Here is a 19615-nt window from a genome sequence, read left to right as displayed (position 1 = left end):
GTGAATGTGAACTGTGCTCCAAGTGCATTTTTCACACTCTTTCACTCTGATGGAATGTTGGTGCCCAATCTGGCTAAGTTTCGCTCCCTTTTTAATAACAATGTTTTTTGAGGGTTGGAGACATTTTGTAGAGAGGGTTTGTGATGAGAAACCCTTTCAAAAATGAAACCTAAGTAATTGTTTATTCTTTTGCTTTAATTTTTTCCTGTCCAATTTACTTTTCCCCAGTTGGTTTCCCTTTTTAAACACTCAATTCTAATGATATGTTTGGAAATGAGTAGTTGAGATGATAACGTTAAAAACGTTATGATTTTCTATTTTGAAGCCATTGACCTTCGTGGTTTGTGTAGCGCAGCCATGGACTGGAATGCATTTATCCATAGAATCAATGTGACTCTGTTGTTCAAACCGTGTGCTCCTATAATAAAATTCTTAACTAAATTCAGCCTGGGTGTGCTCACTGAAAAATGTGTAAAAGACTTTGCTCTCAAGCTTTTGTGTTGGCTGTAGATGAACAGGAAGTTAATGCGCGTTGAGAACCTGGGGCTTCTAATCTCAAATTTAAATATCACTATGTGACATTATATTGCTAAAAATATTTTGCAGGCAGAGCTGGAGAAGAGTTAGTAAATATGTTGACTTGCATTTATATAGCACCTTTCATAACCTCAGGACATTTCAAAATGCTTCACAACAAATGAAACGTTTTTGAAGTGTAGTCACAGGTATACTGTAGGAAAGGGCGTTGGTCAGTTAGCTCAGTTGGCTGACGGGTGGTTTGTGATGCGGAGTGATGGCAGTTGTTTGGGTTCAATTTCCGTACCGACTGAGCTTATTCATTAAGGCCCCGCCTTCTCAACCTTGCCCCTCGCTTGAGGTGTGGTGACCCTCAGGTTAAATCACCACCAGTCAGCTGTTAAGGGGGGAGCAGCCTATGGCCTCCTGTGACGACATTTACATTATTTATAATGTAGGAAATGTGGCCACTAATTTGTGCACAGTAAGGTCCCACAGATTATGTGATAACCAAATTATCTAATTTAGTGATGTTGTTTTTGGTTTAAATATTGGTCAGGATACCAAAGAGCTTCCCTCCTCCACTTCGAAATAGTGCCAGGTGACCTTTCACATTCACCTGAGAGGGCAGCCAAAGCCTTGGCTTTTGTCTCATCTGAGCGAAGCACCTCCAACACAGCACTCCCTCAGTTCTGCTTGAAGATTTTGTACTCAGGTCTCTGGTGTGGGACCTGAACTCTCAACCTTCTGGCCCAGAGATGACAATGCTACCTCTGAGCCAAAGCTGACATGCAAAACTAAGCTTATGTAGTGATTTCAAGTACTCTATTCTTGTGGAAGCCGATGCCCAGTACTTGCACATCTATTATACAGTTACTGACTGGAAACCCATTGGTATGTACACAGTCAGCTATGACTGCAATGGCCTGTCGATATTCCCGCCGACATTATGGCTAAGGTTCAGGATACCTGCCAGTGCCCAAGGAACCATATCTAACATGAGCCACTGTATTCAGAGAAGGAAGGAGTGAGAGGAGAACATTGGAGCTGGGTAAGAAATATATAATTTAGGGCATCCGAGCTGATTAAGAGTTCAAAATGGCAATGTTGAAAAGAAAACAAGTCAATAACAATGTTTTTTGTAAGAAAACAGTAGAGATTGTTCAGGCAGGATCTGGGAATTGAGTCATTTCCATTTTACTGAGGCTAATTATGGCTTTGTGATCTGTTTAAATGGAGACAGTATTTTGCGATCCTATTTTAAGTGCCATGACATGAATCTACACTGTCTTTATGAAACATTCTACATAGACTTTGCTATCATCTGCTTCTTATCATCTCAGGAATGTTAGTGTTTACAATAAGACATCATCTCTTACCTTGAACTCAACAACAGTTCTTAGTCTCAGGCCAGCGGACACTTGTCAGTCATCTCTGCAGTATTTGAATACCTTCCCACAAAAGGTCTCACATATTGATCCCTGGGGGAGCAGTTACCTCTTTGCGTAGTCTTAATATAGCTCTACATGTAAAGATGTTTAATTAATCCAAATTGATATCAGTTTTGGTGGCATATTAATTACGTTGTGGATCCATGTCCTTGGAGATTTGGCTTAAGACCAGCCAAATCTATTTCATTTTAGATGCATAGAGAGATAAAGATTGACAGCAAGCTGATTCATCTGTTCTTCAGTTAGAGCTTGCTGAAAGGGGTCCAAATCTAGTTTGGTTATAAAAACCAGCCTGTTTGACTGAGAGTCTTGCTGTCTCAACATTGATTCAACGATCGATTCAAAGACATTCTAATGCAAAAAAGTGCTGCAATTTTCGCTTCTTCACTTGGTATGCTTCATTTGAGATTGACTGCATAGCAAAGTTTGCAATCTGTTTTCGGCAGGTGAACTGGAATTGATGCGTTCGGAAAGTGTAACTAAAATTTCTGTCAGTGTTCAGCCGGGAGATTAAGTCCCTTATCAGTTTGAACCGATCTCTGGAAATTGAAGGTAGCATTATCAATTAATTCCACTCTGGCTAGGAGTTCAGTCCTATTCAATTCTTGGAGTTTTTTAAAAATCCACTCAGTTCTTCAATCGAGAGAGGGGCATCAAACCAGAATGGTTTGTGAGTAAGCTAAGGAGTTATTAACATTTGATGTGGAAGATTGAATTTTAATTTAGTTTGATACCACAGCACATTGGTACGGGAATGCACTCTGCCATAAAATGATAGAATGTGGGTTCTGTGCCCGCGCATCACCCACATACCCACATACTAAGTTCTTAATACCAGTGTGGAAGTGACAAGTGGAGAATGGAATCTTCCACAAAAGGATGGAAAATTAGATGTTATGACAACATCAAATGTGTGGAGAAATGCATATCCTGCTAACTAGCATTGTGTCAGCACAAGATTGGAAATAGATCACTTTTGCACTTTGTTATTTAAAAAAAATCTATAATTCTCTTCTGTTTGCTCCCACCACTGTATTTCTATCTGCGAGCAAAAGAGGGGGAGAGGAATTGCTCATCGTCACCAGCAAGAATGAAGGAGCAGCCAAAATTAGATGAGGCAGGATTGAACAGGCCATAGGCCAAGTCTCTGCTGCTGCCATTAATTCTAACAGAAAACAGACAAAGGTGATTCCGTGACACGGACTGACCCACCAATGTCAGCGTGTGTTTCTGTGGAATGTGTTTTCCATTGAGGCCAAAGCTGTTTTGAACAAGAAAGCCAAACTGACCGGGTTCCGTGTGGAATTCGGCCTATCATCGTGTGTTGCAAAGAAGGAATGGCAGCCTTTCATTATCCAACTGACAGCTCTACTTTGTCGGGGGTGGGGGATGAGTAGTTGGTGGTGGTGGTGAAAAAGGAACAAAATTCTTGGAAAACTGTTTTATCTTTCATGGGGAGCTGGATGAAGGTGAGATTGGGAGTTAGGTTGGGATAGAACTGCCCATTGCCAAGTCATCCTGCTTCCAATAAAACTGCTGAAGTTGTAACTTTCCTGCAGTTTTTAATCTGATGCATGAGGCGCAACAGATATCCACGAGTGATTGCATGGAGGAAGAATCAGGGCCGGAATTCTCCAGCTGTAGGGATTCTCTGTTCACATTGGCAGCGCACACCCACCCGTGGGTTTCCTGTGGTGAGGGTGGCTTCAATGGGAAATCGCATTAACAAGCAGCGGGAGGGAGGGGTTCTGGTGTGAGGTGCTCCCGAGAGTGAACGCCTCCACCTTGTGCGCGAGGTTGGGGCTGATACAGCTGAAGATGGTATATAGAGCACACCTCACAAGGGCGAGGATGAGCCGGCTCTTTGAGGGGGTAGAAAATGTGTGTGAACGTTGCGGGGCGCGGGGACCCGCAAATCATATCCATATGTTTTGGTCCTGTCCAAAGCTGGAGATTACTGGAAGGGGGTGTTTAGGGTAATCTCTAAAGTGGTGCACGTAAAACTGGATCCGGGCCCTCGGGAGGCCATATTCAGGGTGTCGGACCAGCCGGGATTGGAAACTGGTGCGCAGGGAGATGTTGTAGCCTTCGCCTCATTGATCGCCCGAAGGCAGATCCTGTTGGGATGGAGAGCAACCTCTCCACCCTGTGCCTTGGCGTGGCGGGGGGGACCTGTTGGAATTCTTAACTCTTGAGAAGGTTAAGTTTGAACTGAGGGCAAGGATGAAGGGGTTCTACAATTCACGGGCGTTATTCATTATGCACTTTCAAGAATTGGATAACATCGAACATTAGTTGGGCTGGGGTTGGGAGGGTTGGGGGGGAAGGGGACTTTGTGTGTTAATGGTGACTATGGGTGATTCCTGATTCCTTTTTGTTATTTGTTTATGTTGACATGCGGGCAGTTGTTTGGGGGTTGGTGGGAAGATGGGATTTTGTTAATATGGGGATTGACATTACATTCGTTACTGCTTTTGTTTATTGTTGGGTGTGCATTTGGGAGAAAATGTGAAAAAGGAGGAGAATAAAAATATTTTTTTAAAAACAAGCAGCGGGAGTAGAGAATCCCACTGCCAGCGAATGGCGCGCCGCCGAGAAACAGGCGACTGGTGGACTGGAGAATCCAGCCTCAGATATTACAGCTCATCAAAAAATTGAGATCCTGCTTTAAATATGAGAGCAAAACCCAAGCCTGTCATCTGAGTCTTATGTTGATCAGATTGCCTTACAATCACTTTTAGTACATGAAGTTCATGGCGTTGGTTGTATTTGGTTAGCCCTCAGTCCATGCCCTGTCAACTGTTGTCAGCATTGATGATGACCATCTATATATTGTGCTATATATTGATTATATATGCTAGCATCCACATGGAAGAATTAAAGGTTGTTGTATGATGTCAATAAATATATCAATTGATAATGAACAGTTAATTACTGAGAAATGCACCATCAGTAGTTACCCATTCACGGAAGCAGAATGGCACTAGCTTTAACAAGCATATCAGCCTGTGTAATCTTACATCTCTGGAGCCCATTGGGGAATTATCCAGATACTGAGATCTGGAAGCCGCGTTGCACCACTTAATTAATTCCCCGTTTAGAAAAACACTTGTCACCCTTCAGCGAAAGTCAGAAAGCCAGCATGATTATGGGAACAGTTCAGGTTAACCATCAGGGTTACCATAGCGACGAGGAGGACAATTAAAGAGAGTTGGTGGAATTGTGAGTCCACTGCCATTTCTTCAAAAGCATTTCAAAGGGGCAACTTTATTTGAAAAGTTTTTGTCAAGCAGTCAAAAACCTAATTCTTTCGTAAATTATAGTACTCTGGAAACCATTTTGGCTGTGCCCCATCCCAGATTTCGGGACAGCATGCCAAAATATCTGTGATGACACACGTTGCATAGGCTGTGTAAATATTTAAATGAATAGTTAATTGTACCAAACCCTGCCTGCACTCTATCTGGTGCAGACTAAGAGGAATAAGAACTCTCCTGAGGCCTATTTCTGGCCTTATCCATGGCCGTGGGGCAGAAATATGCATTAATCAAAGACATATGAATTGACTTTGTTTCTACTTTTATTCGGCTGCAGATCAAATGAATATCAAGTCCTTAGAAAGAAGATGCCTTATTTCCACAAACTACTACACAAATGGATGTTATTGATGTGATTTGCTTGGAAGGTTAGGATGTGGAATATTCATTGTCAATCCCAGTGAAGTCACATTAAATGGAATAGGGACCGCCAAGAAATTTGTTTTTCTTCTATTTGATTCCTTTTTTCTTCAAGAATATGTTGAACATTTGAGTACCTCAATAAATGGCATTCTGTTTCTATATGCATGAGTATTAGTCATTGATTCAGAGCCCAGTTCAACCTCCACCACTTTGCTCGACCCCTCCATTGCCTATGTGCAGTTAGAGTGCTGCTGCCAATACCCTGGGCACGATTCTCCGCTCTCGCGCTGGTTGGGAGAATCGCCTGGGTCGCCAGATTTTCACGCAATGCTGGTCCGACGCCCTCCCGCGATTCACGGAAGCGGCCAGATCGGCACAATCGCGTTTTGCGCGGCGCGGTACAGTGAATCGCCCGAGACAGCCAAAATGGCGATTCACCGGTACCCCCGCGATTCTCCGGCCCGGATGGGCCAAGCGGCCTGCCCAAAACGGCAGGTTCCCCCCGGCTCCATCCACACCTGGTCGCTGCCGGCCAGGTCGCTGCCGGCCTGGTCGCAGCGCGGGAACGCTGGGGTGGGGGGGGGGGGGGGGGGCGGCCTGCGGGGGGGGCAAGGGGGGATCCTGCACCGGGGAGGGGCCTCAAATGGGGTCTGGCCCACGATCGGTGCCCACCGATCGTCGGGCCGGCCTCTCTGAAGGAGGACCTCCTTTCTTCCGCAGCCCCGCAAGATCCGTCAGATATCTTCTTGCGGGGCGGACTCGGAGAAGACGGCAACTGCGCATGCGCGGGTGACGGCAGTTGTGCGGCGCCGGCCGCGTCATGTATGCGGCGCTGCCTTTACGCGACACCAAGGCCTGGCGCGCGTAAATGACGCGGCGCCGCTCCTAGCCCATTATCGGGCCCTGAATCGGTCGGGATAGGGGCCGTTTCGCGCCGTCGTGAACCTCGACGGCGTTCACGACGGCGCGAACACTCTGTCTCCATTTCGGAGAATCCCGCCCCCTGACTCACATTATTCACCCATTACCTCTGTGCTCATTGACCTACATTAGTTCTTGGTCCATCAATTTGTGGGTTTTAAAATTCTCACCCTCATTTTCAAATCCCTCTATGACTTTGCCCCAATCCTACAACCCTTTGCAAACTCAGACTGATATCTACGCCATAGAAAATAAGTGAGGGTCGGGATGATTCCTGGACTTGATCCTGCTGGTGTCTGTTGCTGGCACAGTGGCGCAATCCCATGGGAGTCTATCAATCATGGCAACCTTCATGTTTGCTGTCCAATTAAGTGAAAGCAATGCTGGAAGCTGGAAGCTCCACTGAGAGAGGTGGGCACTGCTAAGGGCGCCTCAAGTTCTGGGTTAGCTGTAAAACATTGTTATTTTAATGAATGATCTGAGCTATTCTGGCTATCAGTCTGGAAGAGGAATGATTGTGGCTTTGTGGCTCCCTCATTAGAGGCTTGAGAGGAGGCTCCAGGAAGCCACCTGCATGTAACTTCTGAGCTACATAGATGCGTAGGACCCGGCCAACTCCAGGAAAGTTCAGTTGTTATTGGATAATGGCCCTTGATGGGGTCCTGCCTTTGTGGAGTGGTCACTGATTCCCATTGCACTTCGCCTCTGGGAAACTCACCAAGAGGCAGAAGAGCACCTGGGAACCATCCTGACTGGAGTTTCCGATACATTCCCAGAACATCCCTGCCCCCTCCCAACATCTGAAGCCATCTCCAATGGGCCAGGAAGCTTCTGTGCTCTATGTTTCAACGATTCTGACCTCCTATGCAACACTGCCTTCCTTCACCCCATCATTAGTGGCTTTGTTTTCAACCTCTTGTGGCCAATGTTCTGGAATTTCCTTCCAAGCCCATAGCACCTCCCTCTCTCCTTTTAAGAGTGCGAAGACCCACTTCTTTGACCAGCGAACAGGTGCTGGAATGTGTCGACCAGGTGTTTTTCATAGTAACTTCATTGCAGCGTTAATGTAAGCCTACTTGTGACATAAAGATTAATTATTTTATTTATTTTAAGTGTTTGGTCATCTGACCTAATGAATTCGACTTGCTATCATTTCTTGCCTGATAACACTTTTACGGAGCCCCTTGTGATGTTTTCTTACATTATGGGTGCGATATAAGTGCAACTTGATGTTGTCTGACATTCAGTCTTAGATGTACCCTGGAGATGCTCCATAGGATGCATAGGGAACTCCCTGGAGGCCCCCATGCTAGGACAGCATGGAATTTCCCTGGACGTTTCAACTTCTGATGGGCAATTACCCTGCGCCTGGAACCTTCAAAAACTCCGATTTAACTAATCCACTGACTTTAGATGGTTCCGATTCTCTTAACAGAATGGTTACCCAGGAAAAGTTAGGTGAATGAAACTACTTGTAATTCCTGGATAACTAGGGCGTGGACACCATACTAGACCCACGAGCTAACCCTCCTAACCCTCCTGGCAATTCTGACCACTGTCCCAAGCACCTGACTACACCTCACCCCCCCACCCTATGACTAAGCCTGACCCCTGACTAGTCCCATACTCCCATTGCTGTACTGATGGCTGCCTCTGCTCTATCTTAGCCCATCTGTTGCTGAAGAATTGACCCAGGCCTTTGTCACCTCCAGATTCAACAGCTCCAATGGTTTCCTGGTTGCCTTCCATCCTTCAATGTCTGTAAGCTGCGGCTTATCCAAATGTTTTCTGGTGTTTTCTGTCCCACAGCAAGTCCCACACACTTATTGCTTCTGTTGTCACTGACCAACAGCACCATGCCCCTCAAAATCCCCAAGTTAAATATCTCATCATTGTGTTTAAATTGCTTCATGACTATGCCCCATCCTGTGGTAACTACCTGCAGCCTGAAAGATTTGCCAGCAAATTAATTTTTATTCCTCCACCTCTGGCCTTTAATGGGTCCCGTTTTGCCTCCAACAGCACTTGTGCCTTCAATTGTCCTGACCTCACACTTCAATTCCTTACTTAAACTCCTCTGCCTTGGGATTCCTTTTCATCCTATAAGACCTTGTTTATCACCCACCTCTTTGATCAAGCTTACAGCTGCCTTTCCTAATAGCTCCTTCTTTGACTTAGTGTCAAATTCTGACTGTTAAGCATCCATGGTTTTGATGTTAAAGTCGACGTTTAAAGGCAACTTGTTATCGTTCGAACAAAGGGGCGTTACAGTTAGTCCTGATTTTGTTCTCACGTGAATGTCCACTGGATAGAAACCAGGCGAAGAAGACGAGTGACTTTTTTTACCCCCTTTTCTCGGAAGTCAATTTTAGTCCACTGCCCTGGAGTGAATTTGGCAAACTCAATACAGAGCCAGCATCAAACCTTGAATCTTCTAGCTAATGTGGCTTTCATGCTACACCAGCTGGTGCCTTCATCTACTAGGCTGTAAGGAATTTGGATAAAACTTTGAACAGAGATTCCTGTAGTCTCCCGTTCCCATGTGTTCCTCATTTTCATTATATCCCTCATGTACCTTTGACCAAGGGTCTTGCATCACCACAGACTCCATATTCATCTGTAAATATCCTAGTTCCTTTGCTATCCAGTTTTTCAGGATTGACAGTTGTGAGAATTGATTTAGACACATGATGAAATCATTTTTTGAACATTGTAGATCCTGTCCCCCTGGGATGATGGGATGTTGTGTATAGAATGCAACAGGATAGTGTTGAGTAATGCAGATTCTAGTCAAACTGACATCCTGGAGTTTGCATGGCAATCAAAGAGAAATTTGACAGAATTTATCTTCATGGTCATTTAACCTGAAGTTGTTCACCTTCCTGAGGGAATTAAGTGAATTAATTATTTGATTATTAAGTTAAATTCTACATGGTCTGTTGGATGCGGCAGGCTTATAAGACACCCGAAACATTTAAAACCTGGCTGTACTGCCTCTTCATTCCCAATGGCATGGGAAACCTCCTGCCTGCACTGCTGCTGACAGGATATTACAGCAAAATGGATTTAGTGATCTAGGAGCATTCTGGATAGGGAGGAGACTGGTAAATAGACCTCTTCAGTGTAGGCTGTGGCTCAGTGGTGGCCATCATGCCACTGAGTTAGAAGGTTGTAATGGGAAAAGTGGCATAGTTGTTGTGTTACTGGACGAGTAGCCCAGAGGCTTAGGCTAATGCTTCAGAAACATGAATTCAAATTGCGTCTACTTTGGATTCAATTGATTGAAATAAGTCTGGCATAAGTAGCTTGTCTCGGCAATGGTGATCGGGAAACTGCTGGATGAGTGTTAAAAACTCATCTTGTTCACGAACATCCTTTTGGGAGGGAAGTCTGCCCTCATTACTAGCTGTGTCTAACCTACATGTGACTCCAAATCCAGAGCAAGGTGGTTGACTCTTACCTGCCTCCTGAAATGGTCTAGCAAGACACTCAGTCATGTCAAGCCGTAATGTTTGTGAGTTTGCTGCTGATCTTGAAGAAAGCTGCTGACAAAGGTTTAACGATCATGGCTGTGTGAACGTCTCTTTTTCTGCCATCACTTTGAATGTGACTGCAAACCAGGAACTAAAAACTAGGAATCCTTTAAATGTTAACATTTTAAGATAGCAGAATAAATGTAAGGCAAGTATAAAATGAGCTTTCAAGGCCAGAGAGGTTGCAGAGCAGTAATTACCATAGGGGGAGAATGCGCAAACTCGACACAGGCAGTCACCTGAGGTTGGAATTGAACCTGGGTCTCGGGTTATCTTTGTGTGCTATCAGAAACCCAGGGTGGGATTCTCCCAGCCCCACGCCGGGTCGGAGAGGCCCTGCAACCGCGTCACGCCACCCCGACGGCAGCACGCGATTCTCCTCGGAGCGGAGAATCGGGCGCCGGCGCGTTTGCGCAGCGCCGGTCGCGGGCCGTTGCACGCGGCCGGGCCGCCGATTCTCCGGGCCGGATGGGCCGAGCGGCCGCTCTAAAAAGGCAGAGTCCCGCTGGCGCCTCCACACCTGGTCGCAGCCGGCGGAAACTCTGCGCGCAGTGTCGGTGGGTGGCCTGTTTGGGGGGGGGGAGGGGGGCTCCAACCCCGGGGGGTGCCTCCAATGGGCCTGGCCCGTGATCGGGGCCCACCAATCGGCGGGCCGGCCTCTTGCTCCCCAGGCTTATTTTCTTATGCGCCGGTGGACCTTGAACCCCCGCGCCATGTTGCGTCGGGGCCAGCATGTTGAGGGGCGCCACCGCACATGCATGGGTTGGCGCGGCACACAGTTCACGCCGGAATGGGAGGCTGGAGCGGCGCGAACCACTCCAGCTCCATGCTGGCCCCCTGTAGGTGCCAGAATCGGTACTCCCAGCGGCCTGTTCATGCCGTTGTGAAACGCAACGGCGTTTCCGACGGCGTGGACACTCTGCCGGCAAATGGGAGAATCCCGCCCCCAGTTACACTTCATTCAAGCAGGCATAACCTTTCAAATGTTTTAAATCGTGAAGTGGATTGCAGAAAATAACAAATTCTCCTCCGTTTAATAATTTCTAGTTAATTGGGTTCAGGGTGGTGGGGGCACCTGAACAACGCACTCTCTGGAGAAATGTAGAATCGCAGGCAGCCGCTTCTAGATCTTCATGTTTAACAATTTGTGTGAGGACAACCAAATCTGCTGTCAATTGTAAAGGAGGAGCAAACTTTGACAGTTTTGTAATCATTACCACCACAATATCCAGACCAATATTTAAGCTGTTACTGAACATGGGTTTAGTTTTATTTCCTACTGAGGTACATTCATGAAATTGGATCTGTTTGGTAATCCGCCAAACAATATTTACTTCTCTATCTGTGTATTTTGGTTTTTCTGGATAGGCATGGGTACTGGGCAGAGTGATCTTACTGCACACAAGATGGCAGTAGCGAGCCCAGAAGCTGAATCCATTTTGTGGTTACGCTTCATTTAAAATTGTTCAGTGAGCTGTGATGTGCCATCAATAACGACAGAGGACGAGTTGAAAGTGAAAGTGTGGCTTTAATTAGCTTAAAGATACCTGCTGGCAGCTGGCTCCAGACTGAAGGCAGGGCCGGAGGTTGGCCACCTTTATACCTGAGCCCGAGGGGAGGAGCCACAGGCGGAGCCAGCAGGGGCAAGCCCGGGCATGTTACATACAGCAGGTATAATACAATACAGTGGTTTACCACATTCACCCCCTGTTTAAAAAAAGGAGTCCGGCAAGGGTGAAGTGGATGGGTTGAATTATATATCAAGTCTGTCGGGGGCTTTGTCTTTCCGCTGTGACCACAGTCCCGGCTGTGGTGTGGATACTAGTGTCGGATGAAGTGTTGAGGCCTGCGTGTCCAGCAGCGTGTAGTCTTCGGCGTCACCAAGTAGATGAGTGCCTGGCGACGGACCCTGAGGCTCTGGCGTGCCATGCACTGGAACTAGTGGAGTATGCCATGGCCCTGGTGCACCATGGTTAGCAATGGAGGGAGAAGGTGTAGGGTCAGGGGTAGTGGTGATGGTCGCTGGTGAACCTGCGGGTGCCAAATCCCGAAGGGAGACTGTGTCCTCCAGCCCGTCATCTTGTGCCACGTGGGCATATTGGGGGTTAGCATGGAGGAGATGGACCGTTTCGACCAGGGGATCCGACTTCTGACTCCTCGCATGCTTCCGGAGGAGGACGGGCCCTAGGACCATCAGCCAGGACGGGAGTGAGACCCCTGAGGTGGACTATTCCTGGGGAAGACAAACATTCTCTCATGAGGAGTCACATTGGTGGCGGTACACAGGAGCAACTGGATGGAGTGGAGCACATCGGGGAGGACCTCCTGCCAGCGGGAGACAGGGAGACTTCTGGACCATAGAGCAAGGAGGACGGCCTTCCAGACCGTCACGTTCTCCCTCTCCACCTGCCTGTTCCCCCGGGGGTTGTCGCTGATAGTCCTGCTTGAGGCTATGCCCTTGGTAAGCAGGTACTGACGCAGGTCATCACTCATGAAGGAGGAACTCTGATCACTGTGGTTGTAGTTGGGGAAACCGAATAAGGTGAAGAGGCCATGCAGGGCCTTGATGATTGTGGCAGATGTCATGTCAGGGCACGGGATGGCGAAAGGGAAACGTGAGTACTCATCAATGATGTTGAGGAAGTACATGTTACGGTCAGTGGAGGGGAGGGGCCCTTTGAAATCGACGCTGAGGTGCTCAAAGGGGCGGGAGGCCTTTCCCAGGTGTGCTCTGTCTGACCGATAGAAGTGTGGTTTGCACTCCGTGCAGACCTGGCAGTCCCTGGTCATGACCCTGACCTCCTTGATGGAGTAAGGCAGGTTGCGGGCCTTGATGAAGTGGAAAAACCGGGTGACCCCCGGGTGACGGCGGTCATTGTGGAGGGCCCGAAGTCGGTCTACTTGTGCGCTGGCACATGTACCGCGGCACAGGGCATCTGGGGGCTCATTGGGTTTCCCAGGTCGATACAAGATATCATAATTATAGGTGGAGAGTTCGATCCTCCACCTTAGGATCTTATCATTCTTAACTTGCCCCGCTGTGTGTTATTGAACATGAAGGCAACCGACCGTTGGTCAGTGAGAAGAGTGAATCGCCTGCCGGCCAGGTAATGCCTCCAATGTAGCACAGTTTCCACAATGGCTTGGGCTTCGTTTTCGATGGAGGAGTGTCGAATTTCAGAGCTCTGGAGGGTACGGGAGAAGAAAGCCACGGGCCTACCCGCCTGGTTGAGGATAGCTGCCAGGACAAAGTCAGACACATCGCTCTCCACCTGGAACGGGATGGACTCTTCTACTGCGTGCATTGCGGCCTTGACAATATCTGCTTTGATGCGGTTGAAGGCCAGGCGGGCCTCAGCCGTCAGGGGAAAAAGGGTGGATTTAATGAGTGGGCGGGCATGGTCCGGATAATTGGGGACCCACTGGGCATAATAGGAAAAGAACCCCAGGCATCTCTTCAGGGCCTTGAGGAAGTGGAGAAGGGGAAGTTTTAGAAGGGGCGCATGCGGTTGGGGTCGGGCCCTAGGACTCCGTTTTCCACCATGTAGCCAAGGATGGCTAGGCGGGTTGTGCGGAAATGCATTTCTCGTTATCGTACATGAGGTTAAGGAGCTTGGCGGTGTGGAGGAATTTTTGGAGGTTAGCGGCATGGTCCTGCTGGTCATGGCCGCAGATGGTGACATTATCCAGATACGGGAATGTGGCCTGCAGCTCGTACTGGCCAATCATTTGGTCCATCTCCCGTTGGAAGACCGAGACCCCATTGGTGACGCCGAATGGGACCCTGAGGAAGTGATAGAGTTGGCCATCTGCCTCGAAGGCAGTGTATTGGCGGTCCTCCGGGCGGATAGGGAGCTGGTGGTACGCGGACTTCAGATCAATCGTGGAGAAGACTCGGTACTGCGCAATCTGATTGTCCATGTCAGATATGCAGGGGAGGGTGTACGCATCGAGCTGCATGTACCGGTTGATAGTCTGACTGTAGTCGATGACCAACCGGTGCTTCTCCCCAGTCTTGACGACCACCACTTGGGCTCTCCAGGGGCTAGTACTAGCCTCTATGATCCCTTCCCGCAGAAGTCACTGGACCTCCGACCTGATAAAGGCCTTGTCCCGAGCACTGTATCGTCTGCTCCTAGTGGCGACGGGCTTACAGTCTGGGGTGAGGTTAGCGAAGAGCGGGGGTGGGGCGACCTTAAGGGTTGAGAGGCTACAGACGGTGAGGGGGGGCAGGGGTCCATTGAACTCCAAGGTAACACTTTTGCGATGGCACTGGAAATCGAGCCCCAGTAGCACGGCAGCGTCGGGTTGTGGGAGTACGTAGAGTTTGAAGTTTTTGTACTCAACGCCCCGTATTGTAAGGGTTGCAACACACTACCCACGGACTTCCACGATATGCGATTTGGAAGCCAGGGAGATTTTCTGCGTCGCGGGTAAGATTGGGAGAGAGCAGCGCCGTACCGTATCTGGATGAACGAAACTCTCTGTGCTCCCGGAGTCGAAAAGGCAGGTTGTCTCGTGGCTGTTGATCCGGACGGCCATCATGGAGTTGGCAAGGTGATGCGGTCGAGACTGGTCGAGGGTGATGGAGGCGAGCTGCGGAAGGTGGGCGGGCTGATCGAGGGTAGAGGAGGCCAGCTTACGATCGGGTGAGCAGGAGTTCCGGGAGGTGGTGGGGTGATTCAAAGATGGCGGCCCCCAGGGATCGCAAGTGGTGAGTGGCGGTGACGATGGCGGCCTCCACGGGCTACACGCAGCGCTGCTGGGTTTAAAAACAGGAAGGGCCTCGCAGACTTTAGCGAAATGGCCCTTCTTTCCGCACCCGTTGAAGGTCGCGCTCCTCGCTGGGCAGCGTTGTTTGGGGTTCATGGCACAGGCTTCTGGTGCCCCCGGGTCGGGTGATGGCGGCGCCCATGACGTCCACGAGGGTGCCGAGTGGTCGGAGGTGTAGACATTCATGTTGTGGAAGGCCACTTCTAACGAGTCTGAAATCTGTACTGTCACTTGGAGGTCGAGTGTACCCCTTTCTAGTAGGCGCTGGCGGGTGTAATTTGACATTATGCCTGTGACATAGGCATCCTGGATCAACAACTCTGTGTGCTCGACAGCCGCTACCGGCTTACAATTGCAGTTCCGGCTGAGTACCCGCAATGCGCGCAGAAATTCAGCTTGCGATTCTCCGGGGTGCTGTCGCCTCCTGGCAAGGAGATGCCTAGCGTACACCTCGTTGACTTTCCTGACATACTGTCTTTTCAACAACGTTATCGCATCTGTGTACGAGGCAGTGTCCCTGATAATAAGGTATACTTACGGGCTCACCCAGGAGTTGAGAATTCGCAGCTTGTGGGTCTCGGCGACGGCAATGGCAGAGGATTCGATGTAGGCTTCGAAGCAGCATAGCCAGTGTTCGAACATGGTAGTGGCGTCGGCTGCTTGGGGGTCCAGCTCCAGGCGATCAGGTTTGAGTGATTGGTCCATCTTAAAACTTTAAGCTAATTAAATTGATGTGCCATCAATAATGACAGAGGACAAGTTGAGAGTGAAACTGTGGCTTTAATTAGCTTAAAGATACCTGCTGGCAGCCGGCCCCTGACTGAAGGCAGGGCCGGAGGTTGGCCACCTTTATACCCGAGCCCGAGGGAAAGAGCCACAGGTGGAGCCAGCAGGGGCAAGCCCAGGCATGTTACATATAGTAGGTATAATACAATACAGTGGTTTACCACAGGCTGCCAATGATCAACAGGCGCTGGAGGACAGCTTGCCAATCTGGTTTGAAGAGGGGAGGATTATGGGATGTGCAGGAAATACAACCTCTTCTCTGTGAAGATGAGCTGGAAGGTAAATCTTTCAGAGGAAATATTAATCCCGGATTGCGATGGATATCGTGTGGTTTGCTGCAAGCTAGTCAAGGTTTTCCACCCACGTTCAGAGTTACCTGCACCAATTCCTTATGGGCTGCTGGTTATGCCACTCGCTCTGCCTCCAGCAATATTTTCAGACTTGCTTGAAAATCTATCAAAAATCTAGCTGAGGACCTCAGGCAGAGTTTGAAACAAAATATTGGCTTCCCACCACTCCCGCTGCTCTGTTTTCAGTGCTAGGTAGAGAGGTGTTACCATCAGTGTATCTTCTGCTTGTAACTGGGAATGGACTGTGTCATTAGCCTCCCCACAGTTATTTTTATTCATCCTGCTCACCAAGGTGGAGAGGTTTTTTTTTCTTGGCAAAGCATCACTTGCTAGAAAGAGCACTGTCAAAATTCATCTCCAACTGTGGCAGAGAGGTATTGAGCTGACAAGCCCCCTGTTTGGAGCTGTCATTGCACATTGAATCTGTGACCATGCTAATGTTAGCACTGCCCCAGTGTTAGCTGATAAAACCTGAAGCACTTTAAATATGAATGGAGATCCTATTTGTATAAGTTTGTTTATGTCGCTGCATTCACACCAGGCTCTTGTCACCTCAAAGATTCAACATTTCCCAGTTGAAAGGTGGCTGTAGCTGAAGCTGTTAAAAAGTTCTGGTGAAACATTTGAAAAGTAAAAGTGCTGGAACTTTGGTTAACTTGTTTAAGCTAGAAACCCAAATGAAAAGCTTGTTGTGAATCCACTATGTGGGATAATAAGACCATGATATTACTGATGTAACTGTGGCATTAGAAGTAAGAGGGTTCAGAGGCTCCAAGAGACTGAGCACAGAATAGTCTGTCTGAATACCATAGGCGGGATTCTCCGTTGCCCGACGCCGATATTGTAATCGCCGATTGGGTGGAGAATCCCTGTTTACGACTGAAACGGGGGCGGCGCCTGTTGTCGGATGCTCCAGCCCCTCCAAAATGACATCATCGAAGAGTACGCCGTTGGGACCGCCTCAGGACGTTACCTGAAAGCCCTCCCCCGATGCTCCGCCCTCGATGGGCCGAGTTCCCGACGGCGCGGGACACATGTGCCCTCAGTTTTCGTGAACCCGGCGTGGTGGCTGCGGACTGTGTCCAGCGGGCAACATTTTCGTTGTAAAACCAGACAGTTCCTCCGGACATTGCCTCAAAATAGGAGAATCCAGCCCCTGTGCCTGCCCTGAAATCTTTGTAAAAACCTATTCATAAATTGTTTGATGTTGCTCTATACCGACTATCTCAGGTTAGTCATGGACAAGCGAAGCTGTCATCAAGGTTCAGTGAGACTAGAAGTATTGTCTAAGTAAAACCTCACAAAAGCTCGGCAATAACATCAAAATACAATAGTCGGTCTTTCTTTCTCTGGTTCTGTGACTTGCGTACACACACACACATAGTTGAAAGGCAACATCAGTCATTGAAAGAAAAGATGAGATCTGTCACAAAATCACATCATTCGTACAAAGAGGTGAATGATCAGTAAAGAGCTATTCAGTGTGGCTGACAGAACGCAGTTAAATTGATTTGTCCTCTTTCTTGTTTTTCTCTCCCTTTCCCTCCAATTTTGTCTCCTGCCTATTTCTGCCTCACTGTCTCCTCTTTCATCTGATAGAACCAAAGACTCCCTACAGTGTGGAAGGAGGCCATTCGGCCCATTGAGTCAGCACCGACCCTCTGAAAGAGCATCCTACCTAGGCCCACTCCCCCACCCTATCCCCATAATCCCACCTAACCTGCACATTTTTGGACACCAAGGGGAAATTTCTTTTAGCATGGCCAATCCATCTAACCTGTACATCTTTAGACTATGGGAGGAAACCGGAGGAAACCCACGCGGGCACAGGGAGAATGTGTAAACTCCACACAGTCAGTCACCCAAGGCCGGAATTGAACCTGGATTCCTGGCGCTGTGAGACAGCAGTGCTAATCCCCTTCTCTGTTCTCTTCTCAATTTCTGTCCCTCTCTCTCCCCTCTTCTTTGTTCTGTCCAATCTGTCCTTCTCCCTCATTCCAACCTCTGTCTTGGTCACTTTCTGTTCCATTCTGCTTTGCTCATTTTCCTCATCCATCCCTATCTCTCCCTCTTCATCACTTGCCTTGTTTCTCTCACTTTTTCCTGGCTCCCTCTTGTTATTTTCCTTGCTTGTTATCTCCCTCTCTCTGCCTCAGTCTCACACTTCCCTCTCAAAGGAGCAATATGTGAAGTTAAAAAGAATCTCCAACTCCTTGCCTTTCTCTCCCTTACTCACTTCACTTTGCTTGTATGATCGTGTATACTGATCTCTTCTGTGTTTCTTGACCCCTTTCTGCTCATTCCTATCTTTGCCTCGCTCTCACTGCAAGATTTTTTGTTGTGTGTATCTGTGTCAGTCTGTAAGCACATTTTGTCCATTCCACGGCTTTCATTTTCATGGAGTTTTAGCTATCTTTGTATTGTTTGGGAGACAGAAATGCTGTTAAAGTTAACATTGATGGCTTTTAGTTTTGCCTGGAAGAATGTTGCCAAAACCTAATTTTAAAGGATTGGGAATCATTTTTTAAAAATTTACTTATACCTAGATAAACAATTGTGTTATAAGTTGGCTGGACGGCTGGTTCCTGATGCAGAGTGACGCCAACACCGCCAGTCCAATTCCTGGCTGAACTTATTCATGAAGGCCCTGCCTTCTCAAGCTTGGCCCTTGCCTGAGGTGTGGTGACCCTCAGATTAAATCACCACCAGTCAGCTGTCAAAGGGGAGAGCAGCCTATGGGCCTCTGGGCTGTGGCGACATTTAAGGTTTTAATGCACTAAACTGGATTAATTACTGATTTTGTGAATCAGTGTGGTTAAAAGTTTTAAAAGCTAAATGTGCATGGAAATGGCAATTTTCTGTCTGTGCATTAAATAATTGTTTTGAACAGTTTGACCAGTCAGTTGTCAGTAGTGATATAACAGATGCTGGCATTTTTGCTACCATCTACGTTGCCTGATTTAAATTGCACAATCCTAAATCCAGTGCTTCTTATTTACAGTGACTTCAGTGAGAACAGGATTCAAGCTCTTCCCAGAAAAGCTTTTCGTGGGATTGTCGACATCAAAAACCTGTGAGTAATTTTTTTTTTGTTGTACATACTTAGTCCTCAGTGTATTCTTTCATGCAGCCCTGAAAACCCTTAACCCAGTGACCCGCAACAACAATAGATTTCCTCTGCATCAGTATGGCATGTGCAATGGAACCCTTAACTCATTTCATAAAGAACCAGTTTAATAATCTCACTCCCAAGAAGCCAGCATGAATATCTCACGGTTGTAAACTGAGATGATCCTCTGCATTTGTTCTTCTGGAAGTTGTGTGAGGTGACCTTTGTCATCCCTTCTACTTGCCCATCCTCTGCCCATCTTGGGACAGCACAGGGCAGCTGGTGCAACATCGTAACTGTGACTAACCAGGATGTTTCTGATGTTAACTTCTGCTGTGAAATGAAGCAAAACCATATTCTAGAACCAACACCTTGGTAAACTGGAAAAGAAGTCCGACATATAAACTTAACTTGGCATAAGCACGTTTGAATAATTTGGATAATTTTTTCAAACTATCTTGGATTCAGATTTACGCTTTACTATCTATGGTACCAA

General features: G+C 47.7%; 1 protein-coding gene across 1 annotated transcript in view; it reads left to right on the top strand.

Moving 5' to 3' along the window:
* LOC140426781 (slit homolog 3 protein-like) overlaps positions 1-19615 on the top strand; it is a 925338-nt gene that overhangs the window by 509934 nt on the left and 395789 nt on the right. The window contains exon 5 of the mRNA XM_072511946.1: positions 19012-19083. Coding sequence (XP_072368047.1) covers positions 19012-19083 — 72 coding nt within the window. The remainder of the gene's footprint in view (positions 1-19011; positions 19084-19615) is intronic.

This window comes from Scyliorhinus torazame, chromosome 7 (assembly GCF_047496885.1).
Source record: "Scyliorhinus torazame isolate Kashiwa2021f chromosome 7, sScyTor2.1, whole genome shotgun sequence".
Taxonomy (NCBI): domain Eukaryota; kingdom Metazoa; phylum Chordata; class Chondrichthyes; order Carcharhiniformes; family Scyliorhinidae; genus Scyliorhinus; species Scyliorhinus torazame.
Note: the sequence above shows the minus strand (reverse complement) of the source record. Positions and strands in the feature narration are given on the sequence as shown.